The following is a 17237-nucleotide window of genomic DNA, read 5'->3' as shown; positions in this document are numbered from 1 at the left end:
CTGGAATACAGTTCCGTGCCCACTCTGATATTGGCCGAATGTGTTTAGCGTGGCTGCACATCTTATCTTTTATTGTAGCAGATTATTACCAGGACAGGATAATCTGCCATATATTTGTTTATTAAATTGTAACCGGCCACAATGGATTGAGTCAGAAATGATTGACCAGTCAAGAATGGCAGCAGGCTGTTTTGTATTCTGTTATTGACTACATGATTGTCTGTCTGGGATGGGAGTATGGGCTGCGCTTTGAGCATCAGGAGGGGACTGATAGGGGAAGGTTGTGGATGTCTCCATAGCAACAGCCCCCTCTCTCTTATCTTTCTCTCTCTCTCTCTCTCTCTCTCTTGCTCACACTGTCTGAATTTCATCTCACATCTCCTGTCTCTGTTCAAAAACAAACCCAGCCCATAACACACACTAACAAACACACTCGCCCAAGCCCCTCAAACCACCCATTACTCTTAAACCTCAAGGTGGGAATGTCAGTTTAGTTCACCAGTAAGCCCTAACACTTCATATTTTCGACAAAACGTAACTGACTACTAGGGAAAGTCACTAGGAATGTTACGACGTACGGTTGTGTAGAGAACCTTATGCTGATCAAGCATGAATCAATGTGTGACAGTTTTCCCCATTCGTTAGCATTAGTATTCATTATTCAACGAATCGGGCCGATGCGAGGCCCAGTGGCAGGTCACATAGTCAGTCTGAATCGACCGGAGCCCATAATGGTGCTTAAGACAGCCGTCACAGCTGCCGTCGGTGCTGCCTCGAGTGTGCCGCCTCGGCCGTCTCCACAGATGAGGAAAACACGTTAATTGCTCGCCGCCGGGAGGGAATGTCCAGTCAGCACATTCCGCATGAGGAGCCCAAGGTGCTCGCTGTCTCCAAACATCAGCAGTCCGAGACCCTGGCAAATTACCCCGCGCCTCCCAGACCTCCATCAGCGCTCTAGATCAAATTTGCACATTCGCCAGAAAGACAAATTAAAAGTTTAGTGTTATTTTGTTTTTGTTTTGGTCTGCTTTGGTATTGTTTGTTTGTCAGTGGCACTCTATTTATTCGCTAAGATGATGTGTGTGTGTGTACTGGTACAAACGATGTGGCAAGGAAGACGCCTGTGATAGTTTTAGGATGTGATGCTCTGGTGATCCACAGGACTCTCATTGTGGTCTGAGAATACGCAATCCATTCTAGATGAGCCTGGTGACAGATATGACCAAACACATAACGATGGAAGATAAACCAGGGATATGAGGTCACCCAATTTCTCTCTCCTTCATTCACACGATAATTCATTCATGTAGAAGTTGTGTTTAGCTCTGTGTTTTTTAAACTCTCGGTCTCAGTGTTTGTTTGTGTGTGTGTGTGTGTGTGTGTGTGTGTGTGTGTGTGTGTGTGTTTTTCTTTATTGTTTGGTCTTTCGTGTTTTAAGCATGCTGAGTGTTTTGGCTCTGCAGCAACTGCTGCGCCCGAGGCTTTCGTTTGTTTGTTTGTGTGTGTTTGTTTGTTTACCCGTTTGATGTTGTCGTGTTAGGAGAGGAGGGAGGGGGTTGCTCACTCTCCCGTTCCAGACCCAGATTACAGCTCGCCTCTCTCTTAAGCCAGCATGTTGAAATGTCCATTTATTGATATAGGGAAACACACAACATAAACACGGTAGTCGTTGTTTAATTGCCAGTAAAGAGACCAATTGTGACAAAAGAATTGTGAATTTGTGTGTGTGTGTGCGTGTGCGTGTGCGTGTGCATGCATGTGCATATCCAGGGACTGTGCTGCACAAACAAGGATTTAACACCCCTCGTCCGCCCCCAAGCCAGACCTCTTCTTCCTGATGCTGCGCTGCTATTGGTGGAGATGAGGCTGCCCCCCCCCCCCCCCCTCGCAGCTCGCTGTGCTGCTGACTTTGGCGACCGAGACGGGCCCAGGCTCAACTCCCGCCTCACGACTCTTATCTGTGTGATTTAACCCGTCTGCAGCAAGACCCGGTGTGTGTGTGTGTTTGCCCCCCGCGGCACGTTCGCAACCACTGACAAATAGTGGGTCAGAAAGGGGTGAGTGACAGCTGGAGGGGGAGGGAGGAAGACACAGAGAGAGGGGGGAGGGAAGAGGGGACCAGGGGGGGAAAAAAGAGAGCGAAAAAAAAGAGAAGTGTGAAGCGAGATGGGAGGATGAGGAGAAGCCTGGAGATATGCAGAGAGAAAAGAGGAGTACAGGGAGGGAGGAAGAGAGAAAGACTGTACGATGCAGAGAAAGAGAAGAGAGCGAGAGAGAGAGAAGAGAGAGAGAGAGCTCCTCCCTTCGTTGGCCAGCAGAGCTGGCGGCTGGCAGGCAGGCAGAGCTGGAATTAATCAGGGGATTTGGCGTCACTGAGTGCAGCGTTCACTGAGGCTGTGCGGCAGGACTCTCCTCCTGATTGGGAGAGAGGAAGAGAGGGAGGGAGGGAAAGAAGGCGAGACAGAGAGAGAGTGAAAGGGGGAAGAGAAGTGGCAAGAGAGAGAGAGAGAGAGATGGAGGAGGGGGTTGGCGAAGCTGAGGGAAATAAAAAAGAGGTGGAGGCACAGTGTTGAGGGATTTGTGTGTGTGTGTGCGTGCGCACGCCTGTACAAAAATCTGTATTTATGTGTGTGCCCATCAGGTTGTGTGCTTTTTCAAGAGGGCCTCTCTCTTACATAAGCCTGCCCTGCGCACTCCCTGTGGCCCGTCACTTCTCCTGTGGAGCTGGAGTCTCACACAGGTCAGAGGAGTAGGAGGAGCAGACCCGCAGGCCTCCCAGGAGCTGCTGCAACAACAACACACCAACACACACCAACACACAACACACAACACACAACACACAACACACAACACACAACACACAACACACAACACACAACACACAACACACAAGCTTCTGCCCATGACTCTCCTCAGTGTTGATCTCTGAGCTCATCTCTGTACAGACACAAGGGAGGTTGGTGGAGCTCTTCTCCTTTCAGTCCTCGTAAAAATCGTGAAACACTTCAGGACATACTTGTGCACAAGATGTGTAGGCCATCACACACACTGTATGGGGTAAAGGTGTGCGCTGTGTGTGACCGTGGTAGTATTTCACGTCTCCGCAGGCAAAGATTACTCCCTACATGATACTCGTGCATAGCTGGAGAGAGAAAACACACACACACAAACACACACACGGTTATCAAATGTCGGATCTAAGTGCATGTTTCTCAGTTCTATGGAGGGGGTTTTCATGTGCCGTCATAAGAGTTCAGAGAACTCTGAGAGCAGAGCAAATGTATGCAAACCTCTGGAGCCTCCAGGCACCACTGCTGTCACATTCCATGCGTTACGACGTTGGGCTGCGAGAGGTGTCACTCGATGCAGCGATGATGACCATATCGGTTCGAGCGCCGCGCCGCAAACAGGAAGTGTGACATCTGCGCTCGGCAGGTGTAGCAGGAGCAGTTATGTAAAGCACGGCAGTAGTGGCGGCGGCGGCGGAGTACCCTGGTGCCGTCTTCCTGCCTCGTGTGGGGTGACTGTTTACATTTCTCATCTGTCAGTGTGGAACATCGCCTTCGCTTCCTCACCACACACACACACACACACACACACACACACACACACACACACACACACACACACACACACACACACACACACCACACTAGGAGCTCCTACTGGCTGCCCTGCCACCTGTGGAGTTCAGCATGAGCTGTGTGTGTGTGTGTGTGTGTGTGTGTGTGTGTGTGTGTGTGTGTGTGTGTGTGAAAAGGGCGTTGTGTAATCCATAGGTGTGTGCCTGGGGAGCCGGATTACTCCACTGGAGTGTGAAAGTGCGAGCTTCTCTGGTGGTGGAGTGTTGGGGAAAAGCAGACGTTTCACATGTTCCCTCCCAATGCAGTCAAGCATGTCCTCATAGAAGCCTGTTCGCTGTAGGGGCATTACAGGGCAATAGAGGGCCGTTTTCTTTTAACAGGATTTCATGAATGTTGTTTTTAAAGGCTTTTAAAAAAGAGACATGCCCCTTGTCTCTCCCACTGTACTTGTGAGAGCTCTTGGTGGTTACTATCATTATAGGATGATATCAGTGATGACGACAGTAAGAACTAAGGACTGGAATAGTCACTCGAAGGCAGAGCTGCCCTGGCAGCCCCTCTGGTTCCTGGTTGCTTTGTTTCATGGTTTTGCCCCCTGGATCTCCAGCCTAATGACCAAGTAGCTTCCTGGGTTGTAGCATGTAGGCTAACCCTTGTGTGTTTGTGTGTGTGTGTGTGTGTGTGTATGTTTGTGTGTGTGTGTGTGTGTGTGTGTGTGCGTGCCTCTTGTGTCTCCCCAGTGCCAGAGTCTGCCAAGCCCGGCCCTGCCCCTCTCCCCCCCACCAGCCCTCCCGGGCCCCCCAGCAGCGGCAGCAGTGGCAATGGCAAGCGCGCTCCTTCCTCATCCTCCTCTTCCTCCTCCTCCTCCTCCTCCTGCACCTCTAGCGCTCCCCAGCAGCAGCAGACCCAGCAGCAGCAGCAGACGGCCGGTCCGCGTTACCCGCCCCGTGAGGTGCCCCCGCGTTTCCGCCAGCACGAGCACAAGCAGCTTCTGAAGCGGGGCCAGCCCCTGCCGCCCGGGACCCTGCCCCTGAGCCCCGCGCCCGGCCCGCCCCCGGCCCAGCAGCAGCAGCAGCAGTCGTCCTCCTCGTCTTCGGCCTCCGGCCCCACGCCCACACCAGCAGCCTCCAGCAAAGCCCCGGCATCAGGTTAGCACCACCGCCGCTCACGCCGCCAACACGCTCCCTCTCCACGCCTCACACACACACACACACACACACACCCTCCTGCGTCTCCAACCTAGAGCCTTGACCTTTGACCCTTTCAGTCCGACTCCTCAGCTCTTCCTCTTATTTCTGATGGCCCCGCTGGAAGAGGTCACAGCCCTGTGGGACCAGGTGTAGCATGGCCAGAGCAGGTCTCCTGGGCCCGTTTGAACATGTGGTGCATTTGGCTGGTCTGAGTGCAGTGGGATTCCTCTCCCCCCTCTCCCTACTCCTGCCCCCCCATTGGTGGACCATTTGTTTTGTTTGTGGACCGTGGTCTATTTATGTCATCAACTTGTAAGCAACAGGCAGCTTTTGTTTACTTCTCTCGATCGGCAGCGATGCAAAGTAAGAGAGAGAGTAGAAGTTGTAAGAAGGTTACACGCATACCTTCAAGCATGAACTGCCACATAGGTTATTATATGGACAATTTGGAAAATTGTATGACAGAGAAACAGAGAGAGAGAGAGAGAGAGAGAGAGAGAGAATTGCGGTGAAGTGGAGGAGGTGTGGGAGGAGGGGGCAGTAAAACATGAAGTTTGCGGTCCTCTAGGGATCAGATAGATCCGCGTGGGAGGTAGATAGTACACATGTAAACACAGCTGTCTTCTCTGCTGGATGTCTCTACCCCCCCCCCCCCCACACACACACACACACACACTCTACCCCCTCACGCTCCCGCTCTTCTATTTTATCCCTCTATATCTTTTTTTTTTTAAGAGCTGCGGCTTATTGTTGTTCTGTTCAGCTGGGGGGAGTGAATTAAGTGGGAGGGAGAATGGGGAGTCTGTTGCCTGCAGACTCGCAGACTGTTGCTTGTGAATCCAGTTTTTGTAGGGTAGGAATTGGTTTCCTATACTGACGGGTCGTTAGCTAGTCTCTTTCTTTGTGCATGTATGTACTCTGTGTTTGTGTGTGTGTGTGTGTGTGGGTGTGTCTGTCTGTCTGAGTTAGACAGATAAAAGAAGAGTAGTCAGTTACCCAGAATGGTGTGTGTGGCGAGTGAGGAGGTGCAGGTCTTGGGGAGCAGGAGGGCTAAGATGGCGCAGGCCCAGCAGCAGAGTGGGCTGCAGTGACTCACCGCTGCCGGTAACACCAGCCCGATCTCCCCCAGCTGCAGCCCCGCACCAACACACCCTGTGTGTGTGTGTGTGTGTATCTACTGTATGTCATACGGTATCTGTGTGGGTGTGGGTCTGTGTGGGTGGCTGTCTGACAAAGAGGCTCTGTGTGTCTCTCCAAAACTCCAGTGGCTGGCCTTGATTCACAGTAAGCAGGAGGGAAGTCAGGACAAAGTTGTGAATACTGCACAGTGCACAGAGGACAACACAACACACTCATGTCCTACCTTTTTAATTTCCTTTCAGTTAATTCACTGAGATCTCTATTTTTCCTTCCCTCTCTTTCTACACCCCCCCCCCCCACCCCCACCCCCAGCTCCGTGGTTTGTGCTCGTGCAGTGCTGGCTGGTTGTTTTGGATGTGAGTGGCTGCCACGTGTTCAGAGCGATGGCTACGCAGGATGTTACTTAACGCAGGTCGAGGAGCGAGAGCGCGTAACATGAGCTCTCCTCCTCTGCGTGCCTCTCCTGTGGGTTTTTCTCTCCCTCCCTCCCTCCCTCCCTCCTTCCCTTCCTCTCCTTCTTTTCTCTTTCCCCCTCTCTTTTCAGCGAGACGCTGCTGGCCGGCGTCCCACTCGGATGGCGGCCATGACGCTCTGGCTCTGTTTTACGGCCCTTTTGCTCCACAACGGCCACATTCATTCCCTTCCCCTCCAACTTCTCATTCTTCCCATCTCCCTCTCCTCTTCTCCTCTTTCACTAGTTCCATATTCTCCTGCTCTCGTTTCTTTCTTTTCCTCTCGCTTCTTTTCCACCCCTTCTGTCTGTGTGCGCTCGAAACCTTCCAGGCTTTACTATTTGTTCCCTCGTCTGACTCATGCCTTCTCCTCTCTACGCCTCTCTTGTCTTTTCTCTCTCCCGAGCGCTGCTTATTCTCTCCTCCTGTCATTCCCTGCCCTCCGTTTTGCTCTTACAAGTTTTCGAGGCCCCGGTTTTTAACTTTTTCGAGGCCCCGGTCAAGGTGGCTGGCCCAACCCCAGGCAGTCAGCACCTTGTAGTGTCTTGGGCACTTGGGCAGCAGCCCAGTTTCACATGGAGAATGTCTGTCCAGTTCTCCAAACAGCACCCCTTCCTCCCTCCCAAGCCCAGAGGGATCACTTCTAATCGGACTTCTAATCTAGTGTTTTCCCTCCCCTGGTTCCCACTGTTGTCAGATCCCCCCCCCCCCCTTCTTTTCTTTCTTTCCTCCGGCTTTATGCGGATCAGCTGAGTGGAGTGCGGAGGCAAAGCTCGGTCAGTCGTCACCCCTCCATAATGGGGGCCTGGCATCCTCGGGATCGGGCATTCATGAGCGCCGGCGTCTGGGCAGCGCCGAGCTGAGCCCCTGTGTGCTATTTTAGGAGACCCAGGGGGGACCCGCCGGGTACTCTCGAAGTGGGGGAAGCCGTCTGTCCGGGGGGGGGGGGGGCGGTGTGTGTGTGTGTGTGTGTGTGTGTGTGTGTGTGTGTGTGTGTGTGTGTGTGTGTGTGTGTGTGTGTGTGTGTGTGTGTGTGTGTGTGTGTGTGTGTGTGTGTGTGTGTGTGTGTGTGTGTGTGTGTGTGTGTGTGTGTGTGTGTGTGTGTGTGTGTGCGTGCGTGCGTGTGGGGTGATGGGAGTGTGGGGCAAATGGGATATGAGGAAATGAATGGGATACAGTTTCCAACCATTTGCGTTAGACACATTCCATATTTACTGAGCTCTTGGCAGCTGGAGTGGAGAGAGTTTGGGGGGTGGTGGGGTGGGTGTGATCTGAGTGCCAGACCAGGGCATGTTGGAGGGTCGAGATGGAGCTCCAAGATCCCGAGGCGCTGTGTGTGTGTTTGTGTGTGTGTGTATGTGTATGTGAGAGAAAGGAAAGCTTGCTTGAGTCTTTATATCTGAAGGAATGTTGGGTTTGAACGGGAGTACAGTGGCATTCCTGAGTTTTATTATGCATGTGTTTTGGTTCAGATGATTACTCTGTGAGGTGAAGTGTGTGTGTGTGCACATTAATGTCAGAAATAGAGCAAGAAAAAACGGGGAGAGGAATACAGAGAAAATGTGAATGGAGTTGCATTATGCTTGTTGCGGTGTGATTTTATTGAAGGTGTGTGTGAGAGAGAGAGAGAGTGTGTGTTAGCACAGCAGTGTCGGCGCTTTGCTCCGTCTCTGGCTGCTTGCTGCTGCCTCGCCTGATTATGTCGGGCTGCATTTGCGTCATGACCTCACGTCCTCTGCCTGGCATGCTGGGTAGTGGGCCGTGTGCAGAAGGCAGTCTGACGAGGGTTGCGTAAGACTCACCCACCACCCCCACAACACCCCCCCCCCACACACACACACACACGCACAACATCCCTCCCCTCCCCCGCTTCTTCAACCCACTTGTGTACAGGCAGAGTGGTGATGTCAGCAGCAAAGCCCCAAAGCCCCACGCACCTCTTTCTCTCTCTCCCTCCCTCCCTCTCTCCTCTCTCTCTCTCCCTCCCTCTCTCCTCTCTCTCTCTCTGACACACATGCACGGACACACATACGTGCGCACTTAAATGTAGGGCTGTTACTGTATCTTAGGACTGCTCTGTGACATGGTTTAAGGGGGGACTTAGCAGTGCATGTGGAAAAGTGATTGTGCAAAGCCAGCCCCAGCCCCTTGTTATTCCCCTAGTTACCATGCCAGACAGTTTTGCTTGGCCAGCCCCACTGGCTGTTCACAGAAGTTCATGGACTCTGCGCTAGCTGGAGCTGGCTTCCACAAAGTAGTTGATCCTCTCTTTGCATTTCTTATTTCATCTTGTAAGTCTACCCCCCTGTGTGTGTGTCTGTCGGTCTGTCGCAATGCACGTCTGTAGGACATTTTTGCTCAATGATGCAATATACAGTGTTTGTTTATAGTGTGTGTCTGTTTACATCAGAGGTTACCGAACAGACTGACAGATTTAAGCAGTAGGTTTTGTTATGAAGGTTGAAATGTTTACACATACAGTGCCTATAGAAAGTTATCATACCCTTTTGAAATAGTTCCATTTTTTGTCTTACAGCCTGAAATCAAAACCCATTTTAAAAAAAATCTTTTCCAGTTTTATTTACAAATGTAGCTGTACAACATCAAAATAATGAAACAAAAGTCAACAGTTCTGAAAATTAATAAAAAATTAAAAACTAGAATAACAGGGTTGGGAAAGTCATCATACCCCTGACTTAATACTTTGTAAAGCTTCCTTTTGCTTTCATTACAGCCATCAATCTGTTTGGATATGTCTCTATTATAGCTTTGCACACCTAGACAGGGGAATATTTGCCCAATTTTCCGTGCAGAATTGTTAAAATTTAGTCAAATTCTGTAGGGAATGGCGATGGACTGCTCTCTTCAAGTCAATCCACATATTTTCTATAGGATTTAAGTCAGGGCTCTGACTTTGCCACTCAAGGATATTCACCATCCTATCCTTAAGCCACTGCTTTGTTCTTTTGGCAGTATGTTTAGGATTTTTGTCGTGTTGGAAGGCGAATGACCTCCCCATCCTCAGCTGTTTAGGAGAGGGACGCAGGTTTTCCTCAAGAATTTGGGTGTACTTGGCAGCATCCGTTTTCCCTTCTATCCTGACCAATTGCCCAGTCCCCGCTGAAGAGAAACATCCCCAAAACATAATGTTGCCCCCACCATGCTTCAAAGTAGGTATGGTGTGTTTTGGGTGTGTTTGGGTGTGTATACTGTGTTTGGTTAGCGCCTGGAGCTCAGTCCAAAAACTTCAATCTTAGTCTCCAAAAAGTTCGATCTTAGTCTCATCTGACCATATAAGCTTTTTCCACATGGTAGCAGAATATTCCAGATGTGTTTTTGCACTGAACTCCAAGCGCAATGTTTGGCGAAAACCAACACAGTACACCACCCAAAACACACCATACCTAGTGTGAAGCATGGTGGGGGCAACATTATGTTGTGGGGATGTTTCTTTTCAGCGGGAACTGGGCAATTGGTCAGGATAGAAGGGAAAATGGATGCTGCCAAGTACACCCACATTCTTAAGGAAAACCTGCGTCCCTCTCCTAGACAGCTGAGGATGGGGAGGTCATTCGCCTTCTAACACGACAATAATCCTAAACACACTGCCAAAAGAACAAAGCAGTGGCTTAAGGATAGGATGGTGAATATCCTTGAGTGGCAAAGTCAGAGCCCTGACTTAAATCCTATAGAAAATATGTGGATTGACTTGAAGAGAGCAGTCCATCGCCATTCCCTATAGAATTTGACTAAATTTTAACATTTCTGAACGGAAAATTGGGCAAATATTCCCCTATCTAGGTGTGCAAAGCTATAATAGAGACATATCCAAACAGATTGATGGCTGTAATGAAAGCAAAAGGAAGCTTTACAAAGTATTAAGTCAGGGGTATGATGACTTTTCCAACCCTGTTATTCTAGTTTTTCATTTTTTATTAATTTTCAGAACTGTTTACTTTTTTTTCATTATTTTGATGTTGTACAGCTAAATTTGTTAATAAAACTGGAAAAGATTTTTTTTTAAATGGGTTTTGATTTCAGGCTGTAAGACAAAAAAAGTAACTATTTCAAAAGGGTATGATAACTTTCTATAGGCACTGTACATATATTTTTGTTATAAAAATGTGTAGACTGGTGAACATGGTTGATGTTTTCCCTTTGGCAGTCTTTGGTTTCCTTTCCTGGCAACAGGGCCCCCACAGTCATGGAAACTGGGAAAAGTCATGGAATTGTAAAATCCCATTTTCCAGGCCTGCAGAGATCATGGATTTCAATAAATTCATTGAAAGTCATGACATCTTATTGGCTTAGATGGCCACGGATTTCAGTCACTTTCTTCATAGATATAGAATAGTGGGGGAGAAAACGGAGACAGCACTTTTTTCCCCCAAAGTCGTTGTTTAAATCACATGCTATAATTCGCCCCAACCTGTGGCTTAAAGTAAGCAATTTTGTACTTGCAGTATAGGCCGCGAATAGTCATGGAAAGGTGAAAATGGGTGGGAACCCTATGGCAACTACAATGCATTTAGTCAGATTGTTTTTTCAATACTGGTAATAGGAATTCATCGTACCACAGTATACCATGATGTCGATATACACCTGCAACCCTTGTTTGTAGCAGCAGTGGGAATGTGGGCCAGGATACAATATTGCGATTCTTAACATATTGTGATAGTATATAGTATAGGGAAGTATTGCTATTCAATTCTGCGATATACAGTATTGCGATTCATATCTCCCATATTATTCAAAGGCATTACAAAAAAATAAGGAAAATAAGACTGTTAATTTCACTTCAAGTGCCTTTTATATAAATGTAGTTCTGTGAACATCATCTTCTACACTTTAACTGAAGTGCAAAAACTTAGTAGGAAGGTAGTGAAAAAGATGTCATGGCATGGTGCATGTCAACATCCTTACTATTCGCTTTTTGTGTAAAAATCCAAATGCATCAAATGTAAAACAGTGCAGTGCACTGAGGATGCTCTGAATAGGACCCAAAACGTTTTGCACGCACTTTTGGGTAGAACTTTTTTATACAATAAAAAACACGTTTTTGCATCGGCTATAGTGGAGTGCGAGTTCCGTTCCTTTTTGACCGCAAATCGAAATGCACCCACACACTTTCGATGTGAAAGAAGACGGAGTGTCATACTGTATATAACCGGTTGTGCTTGTGAAGCCATTTTTACCACTAGTGTGTACAGTAGCTAGCATAGTTATCTACACACTAGTTATTATCAAAGTTTTAATTCTCAATAAATTCGTTTTTTGTTCACATACATGCAAAATGTTGTGACTGTGACCGATTTATAGTAACTCGGTCCATTTATGAGGAATAACCTCATAAATCACACACACACACACACACACACACACACACACACACACACACACACACACACACACACACACACACACACACACACACACAAACACACACACACAAACACACACTAAAGACACATCCACCAGTAAAAGACCAGACCACCAGAGCGTGTGTGTGAAGGGTAGATCCTCAGCCCCAAGACTGATTGATGAAGCGCCATGCCAGCTCTCCGCCGGAAGAAGTGGAGCAGGCGGCACTGGAGCCCGGCACCGCCGCGTGTACAAAGGGCTTATTTAGAAACAAAGTAGTAATTAAAGTGGCTTTGATTGCATCATTGCATGTTTGGCTAGAGAAAGGCGGCCATTGAATTAGAAAAGAATAAGTTGCTGTTCTGCTCAGCCTTTGACGCATTGTGCATCGGGGGAAGCGTCGGGGATCATTTGTAAACAATGCCACTCTTCACGAGGGGAGCCTGGTGCTCTGGTGCCACTTTCTCTGGCAGCATCACTTTCTCACAGAGCATCTCTCTTTCTTTCTCTCTCTCTCTCTCTCTCTCTCTCTCTCTTTGTGTCTTTTTTAGCTGTCTATGTCTCTGGCCTTCATTTGCTGCCTTTTCGCTGTTTTATATTCCATCTCTCTCTCACGTTCTAAATATCTCTGTCGCTTTCTCTCTCTCTCCATCTGTCTTCAGTAGTCCCCCCCCCATTCCTCTCTGTCTCCTAATTCCTGGTCTCTCATTATGGAGTACAGACACACTCTAAGACTTTTAATGTTTGGCAGGGTGCCCAGTCATTCACGCTATTTCCCAAGATTTCCAGACATCCAAACCCAGAATACAGAAGAATGTCAACATTGGGCTTTCTATTGCTCTCTCTCTGCTAACAGCAAGGATTCACAGACCACATCACTGCTGATCTAACTGAACAAGGTGTGAAGCTAGGATTAACGTGACTTTGCTTACCGATTGGCGTCGAGGCATGTTCTCTTAACAACCACGCCGGTATCTTAAATGAGATCACATGCACTTTGAATCAAGCAAAAGGATGCTGTTCTCCTTTGACCACATCTGTTTCACTGGAAGGGTCGGGCTAATATTACGAGAGTAAGATACAGGATATTTACGGAAAATGTAAAAACGGGAAGACAGCAGGAAAAAGCTAAAATACCTGGGAAATCCTGAAAACACTGTGTGTGTGTGTCTGTGTGTCTGTGTGTCTGTGTGTCTGTGTGTCTGTGTGTCTGTGTGTCTGTCTCTCCCTCTGGAGTCCTGAGCAGAGCATGGAACAGCTCTGGCATGTTGGGTGTTCAGCAGCAGACTGAGAAGAGGCATGTCTGTAATCAGCAACAGAGACTGTGTGTGTGTGCATGTACTTGTGCTGTGTATGTATTTCTGGATGTGTGTGTGTTTGGCAGATATGCGCAGGAGCAGAAAGAGATAGTGAGGTCTTGTTCCCGAGTGTCCGGAAGCCCGGGACAGACCGCGGTCTTTGTCTCTGGGTGCTCGGCGCAGCCGTTCTCAGGCAGCGCCATTGTGAGCCGCGCTGCTAATTGCTGCGGCAGTGTCGACTCGGACAAATATTTAGTGACAGATTTGGAAGGCATGAAAGTGGAGGAGAGAGAAAGGAATCCCCTCTTGCCCTGTTTCCTTTTTTCCCTGCTGCTTTGTCCCCCAACCCCCTTCTGCCCCCCTCTCCCAACCCAGCCCCCTCGTGATCACACAACCCTCTCTGCCAACACCCCCACCCCCAACCCCTTGTATGAGAGAGCGAGGGAGAGGGGGAAAGAAAGAGAGGAGAGACTGTTTCGGGAACAGAGGGAGGGAGTTATAAATAAAAACAGAGCTCAGAGGCAGCAGTGTGGTGGTCTGTCCTGGCTCTAAGTGCGCTGATGAGCACTGATAGCTAAGCTGGTTTGTTAGCATGCTAAGCTAACGTTAGCTTAGCCTAGCCGAGCACAGCCTTTTTCACCCTGAGCCTGACGGTACCACAGTGTACCTGTGATGACCACCTCGACCTGACCCAACACCTGCACATAGGGCTTAGACAAGATGGTCGGCCAGCACCTCCCCTCAGGTATTTGCAGCCCCCCCCCCCCCCCCCCCCAACCTTTTCTTAATTCCCCCTCCCCCACCCCTGCACTCTTCTCTAACACCGGAATAGCCATGCCACGTCCCTTGTTCTGCTTTTTTTTAAAAAAAAAAAGAAATATAAAATGTCCTCGAGGAGTGTGTGTGTGTCGCTGACAGACTGTGGGCTCTGGCTGAAGGCTGCTGCAGGAGAGGGTGCACTGGGGGGTGGGGAGGGTAGAAACCAGAGAGATTTTGACAGCTGCTGTGTGCAGTTTTGGCTCCAGTTCAAGTTTGATAATGGCGTCCTATGCAGCATAGCCTAGCCATACACAATCACAGCAAGGACAACGCAGCTTGAGAACATACAGGGACCACTTTCTCTCTCTCTCCCTCTCTCTATCTCTCTCTCTCTCAGACTCTGTCTTTTTTCTTTCCTCCTCTCTGTCTTTCTCTCCCTCTCTTTGTTTCCATTCGTCTTGTTCACAATCTCCTCCCCCTCTTGTTTTCTGTTCAATGTCTTTGCAGTGGAGCAAAGCTGTGGGGGCACCTCAAGGGCTTGTATTCTGCAGCTTTTACAATTACAGTTCAAGACGCACACACAACCATGTACATTTGGCACAGGCACACTTCAGACAACAACAAACAGAACCGAACTTGTGCCAGGCTAGCAGGAGGGCGCCTGCCAAGTCATTAATCCAGCACTTTGCTGCTTAAGTCTCCATATGTGGCAAACTTTGTGGTCTCCTCCAACATTCTTCCTTTCTTCCATTCTTTTTTTGGCATCCCCATGTAGTAGGCTGATGATGTTGTGCTGTGCGTTTGTTTTGTGGTTAGAGGCTGCAGTCTCGTTTGACAGCAACACTGAATTATGAGATACTGCTCTTGTGAAGCGTCATCTGAGGGGTTTGAAGTGAGGGGCCGACTGTGCGGCTTTGATGCCCAAGTCCCAGTGTGCCCATCACTAAACCGAAGGCAGAGAATGCCCTTACCAAGACAGTGAAAGTGAATGGGAATTGTTAGTTGCAGTCACACCTCCTCCTCCGAGTTTTGTTTAGAGGGTTTGTTGTATGTACATCATTCCATCATTACCTTTAACTTGTAGGTAAATGTTTACAAATCTGAACAATGACAGATGTCTACGTTCTTCTTGAGAGGGTGTTTGTGATCACAATGTCCAAAGGCTGAATGAATATGAAGGAAAGTTGAACTGAATTTGCATGACTGTTGAGGGTAGATGTAGGAGTGCAGTCTCAAGCTAGTTGGAAACACTCAAGATGACTCAGAGATATAAGTTGGAAGATGGGATTTGTAATTTTTCCCAAATGACATTCAAAATAGAACATGCGGACCTGAGATGCACAGGTCTTCTTGGCAAATCTGTCGTGCACTGACCATATGTACATCATTTGAATGATGAGAGAAACACTCTTATAACTCCTCACTAAGCTCGATCTTTGTTCTGTTTTCTCTTCTACAGAGCTCCCTCCGCAGACTGCTCAAGGAGCCCAGTATGAAAATCCCCATTGGGGACACCTACACACCAATCGCAGTGCCACTACGAGCAACACCAGTACCCTCAATCCCAGCAGCAGCAGCGGTGGAGGAGGAGGAGGAGGAAGCAGCTGGGATCAACTGATCATCGACAAGAGCGACACCGACGGGTGGCCCTCCATTCCCCGTCGTGAGAGCCACACCTCTGCAGGATGCTCCGCCACTTCTGACTGCATCCCCGAGAGCAGCGGCGGCGGCGGCATCAGCAGCGGCAGCACAAGCATGGCCTCCGGGCCCAGCCACACGGGCCACTTCTCAGCCAGTCACCCCAACGGCAAAGCCGGCACCGGCCACTCCGGCGGAGCACAGCTCCCTGGCCAGGGTGGTGGTGCCAACAGGGGCTGGGGCTCCAACCCCACCCAGGGCCCCTTCCCCGACGGAAAGGGCGACGGTGCTGGCGGCTTGCCGATGGGAGGGAGGTCCCAGCCCTGCTGGGGCTCCTCTAGCTTTAACTTGAACCTGAACCCCAGTGCCAACCCCTCGGCCTGGCCCGTCTTGGGCCACGAGGGGCCTGGCCCCGGGGGCGGCAGCTCGGGAGGAGGAGGAGGAGTAGGAGGGACTAACCAGCCTCCCGGCGGCAATAACCTCTGCAGTCCCTCTGCATGCATGACCCCCAATCAGGGCACCAACGGGAACCCTGCCTCTGGATCAGGCAGCGCCTGGGGCGGCATGATGCCCGCCGAGGCCCAGGACTCACACCGCCACCACTCCCCGTCCACGAATGTGTCTTTCAGCTCCTCAGAACCTCAGAACCTTAACACTGACGGACCAAATCACTCTAGGCAGCAGCAGCAGGAGATGCCCAACCCCGTCCAAGGCCTGCCCGGGTGGGGTACCGCCGGTGGCCAAGCCATGTCTAGTGGAGCCTCCCAGGTGAATGGAGAGGACGGCTCTGTTTGGAACAATGGTGACTCCAAGTCAGCCTCCTCCAAGGATTCCGGGTGGGAGTCAGCGACTGGCTGGGGTCATGGCGGAAGTTCGGCAGCCAGTGGTGGTGGTGGTGGCACGGGCGGATGGGGGCAGCCCTCAGGTGGAGACTGGGGCAAGCCCTCCGGAGGCGAGGCCAAAGGCTGGGACACAGTCAGTTCTCCCTCACAGGAGCAGCTTGCTGGTTGGGGCCAAGGGGGGACTACGCCGGCCAGCGAGGGCAGTGTTGACAGCCAGGAGACGCAGCAGTCTAACAGGGATGGTTCAACCAGGAAAGAACCTGTCCCCGTGGTGCCTGCACAAGACCTGGACCCAAGGGTGCTCTGCAACACAGGCTGGGGTCAGACCCCGGTCCGGCAGCACACAGCCTGGGAGACTGAAGAGGCAGCTCGCGCCGGGAACAAGGATGATTCCGGCACTGAAGTCTGGGGCTCATCCTCATCCAGCATTCCTTCTACTGGGCCCCAACCAAACGCCAATCCTGGACCCCAATCCATGCCGGAGCCAGCTGGAAAGGGTCGGGACTCCTGCTCCAGCATTGCAGCTAACTCTGGTTGGGGAACTGTGATGCCAACCCCCAACCAGACTGGGGGTTCTGGATGGGGAGAGCCTCCCAGCAACAAGAAACCCAGCAACGGGCCGAACGGAGGCTGGAACAACCCACCTCCACAAGCAGGGGGCCCTGGGCCCGGTATGTCCAAGAATGGACAGTCCTGGGGCTCGGATGACAAGTCTCCCAGCTGGGACAACCCTAACAACAACAAAGCCAAACCCCAGGGCTGGGGCGACGGGCCCAAAGTGTCCCACAACTGGGGTAAAGGAGGAGATGGAGGATCCGGGGGAGATTGGGGAGACCCAGGGGATGGCAAGAAGAGAAGCCCAACCAACTCCACCTGGGAGGGGGAAGGAGGAGGCTGGAAGGACAGTGGCCACAACTGGGGAAAGCCTGCCCCAGCTACAGGTGGAGGATCAGGCATGATTGGAGGAGGAGGA

The 17237-nt window shown here is 50.3% G+C and overlaps 1 protein-coding gene across 1 annotated transcript in view; it reads left to right on the top strand.

Annotated features, from left to right (window-relative positions):
- tnrc6c1 (trinucleotide repeat containing adaptor 6C1) overlaps positions 1-17237 on the top strand; it is a 43469-nt gene that overhangs the window by 14800 nt on the left and 11432 nt on the right. Inside the window, exons 4-5 of the mRNA XM_062533134.1 lie at positions 4325-4732; positions 15244-17205. Of these exons, the coding sequence (XP_062389118.1) occupies positions 4325-4732; positions 15244-17205 (2370 nt within the window). The remainder of the gene's footprint in view (positions 1-4324; positions 4733-15243; positions 17206-17237) is intronic.

This window comes from Sardina pilchardus, chromosome 3 (genome assembly GCF_963854185.1).
Source record: "Sardina pilchardus chromosome 3, fSarPil1.1, whole genome shotgun sequence".
In the NCBI taxonomy this organism is placed as follows: domain Eukaryota; kingdom Metazoa; phylum Chordata; class Actinopteri; order Clupeiformes; family Clupeidae; genus Sardina; species Sardina pilchardus.
The sequence above is the reverse complement of the archived record's forward strand: the minus strand, read 5'-3'. Positions and strand labels throughout refer to the sequence as shown.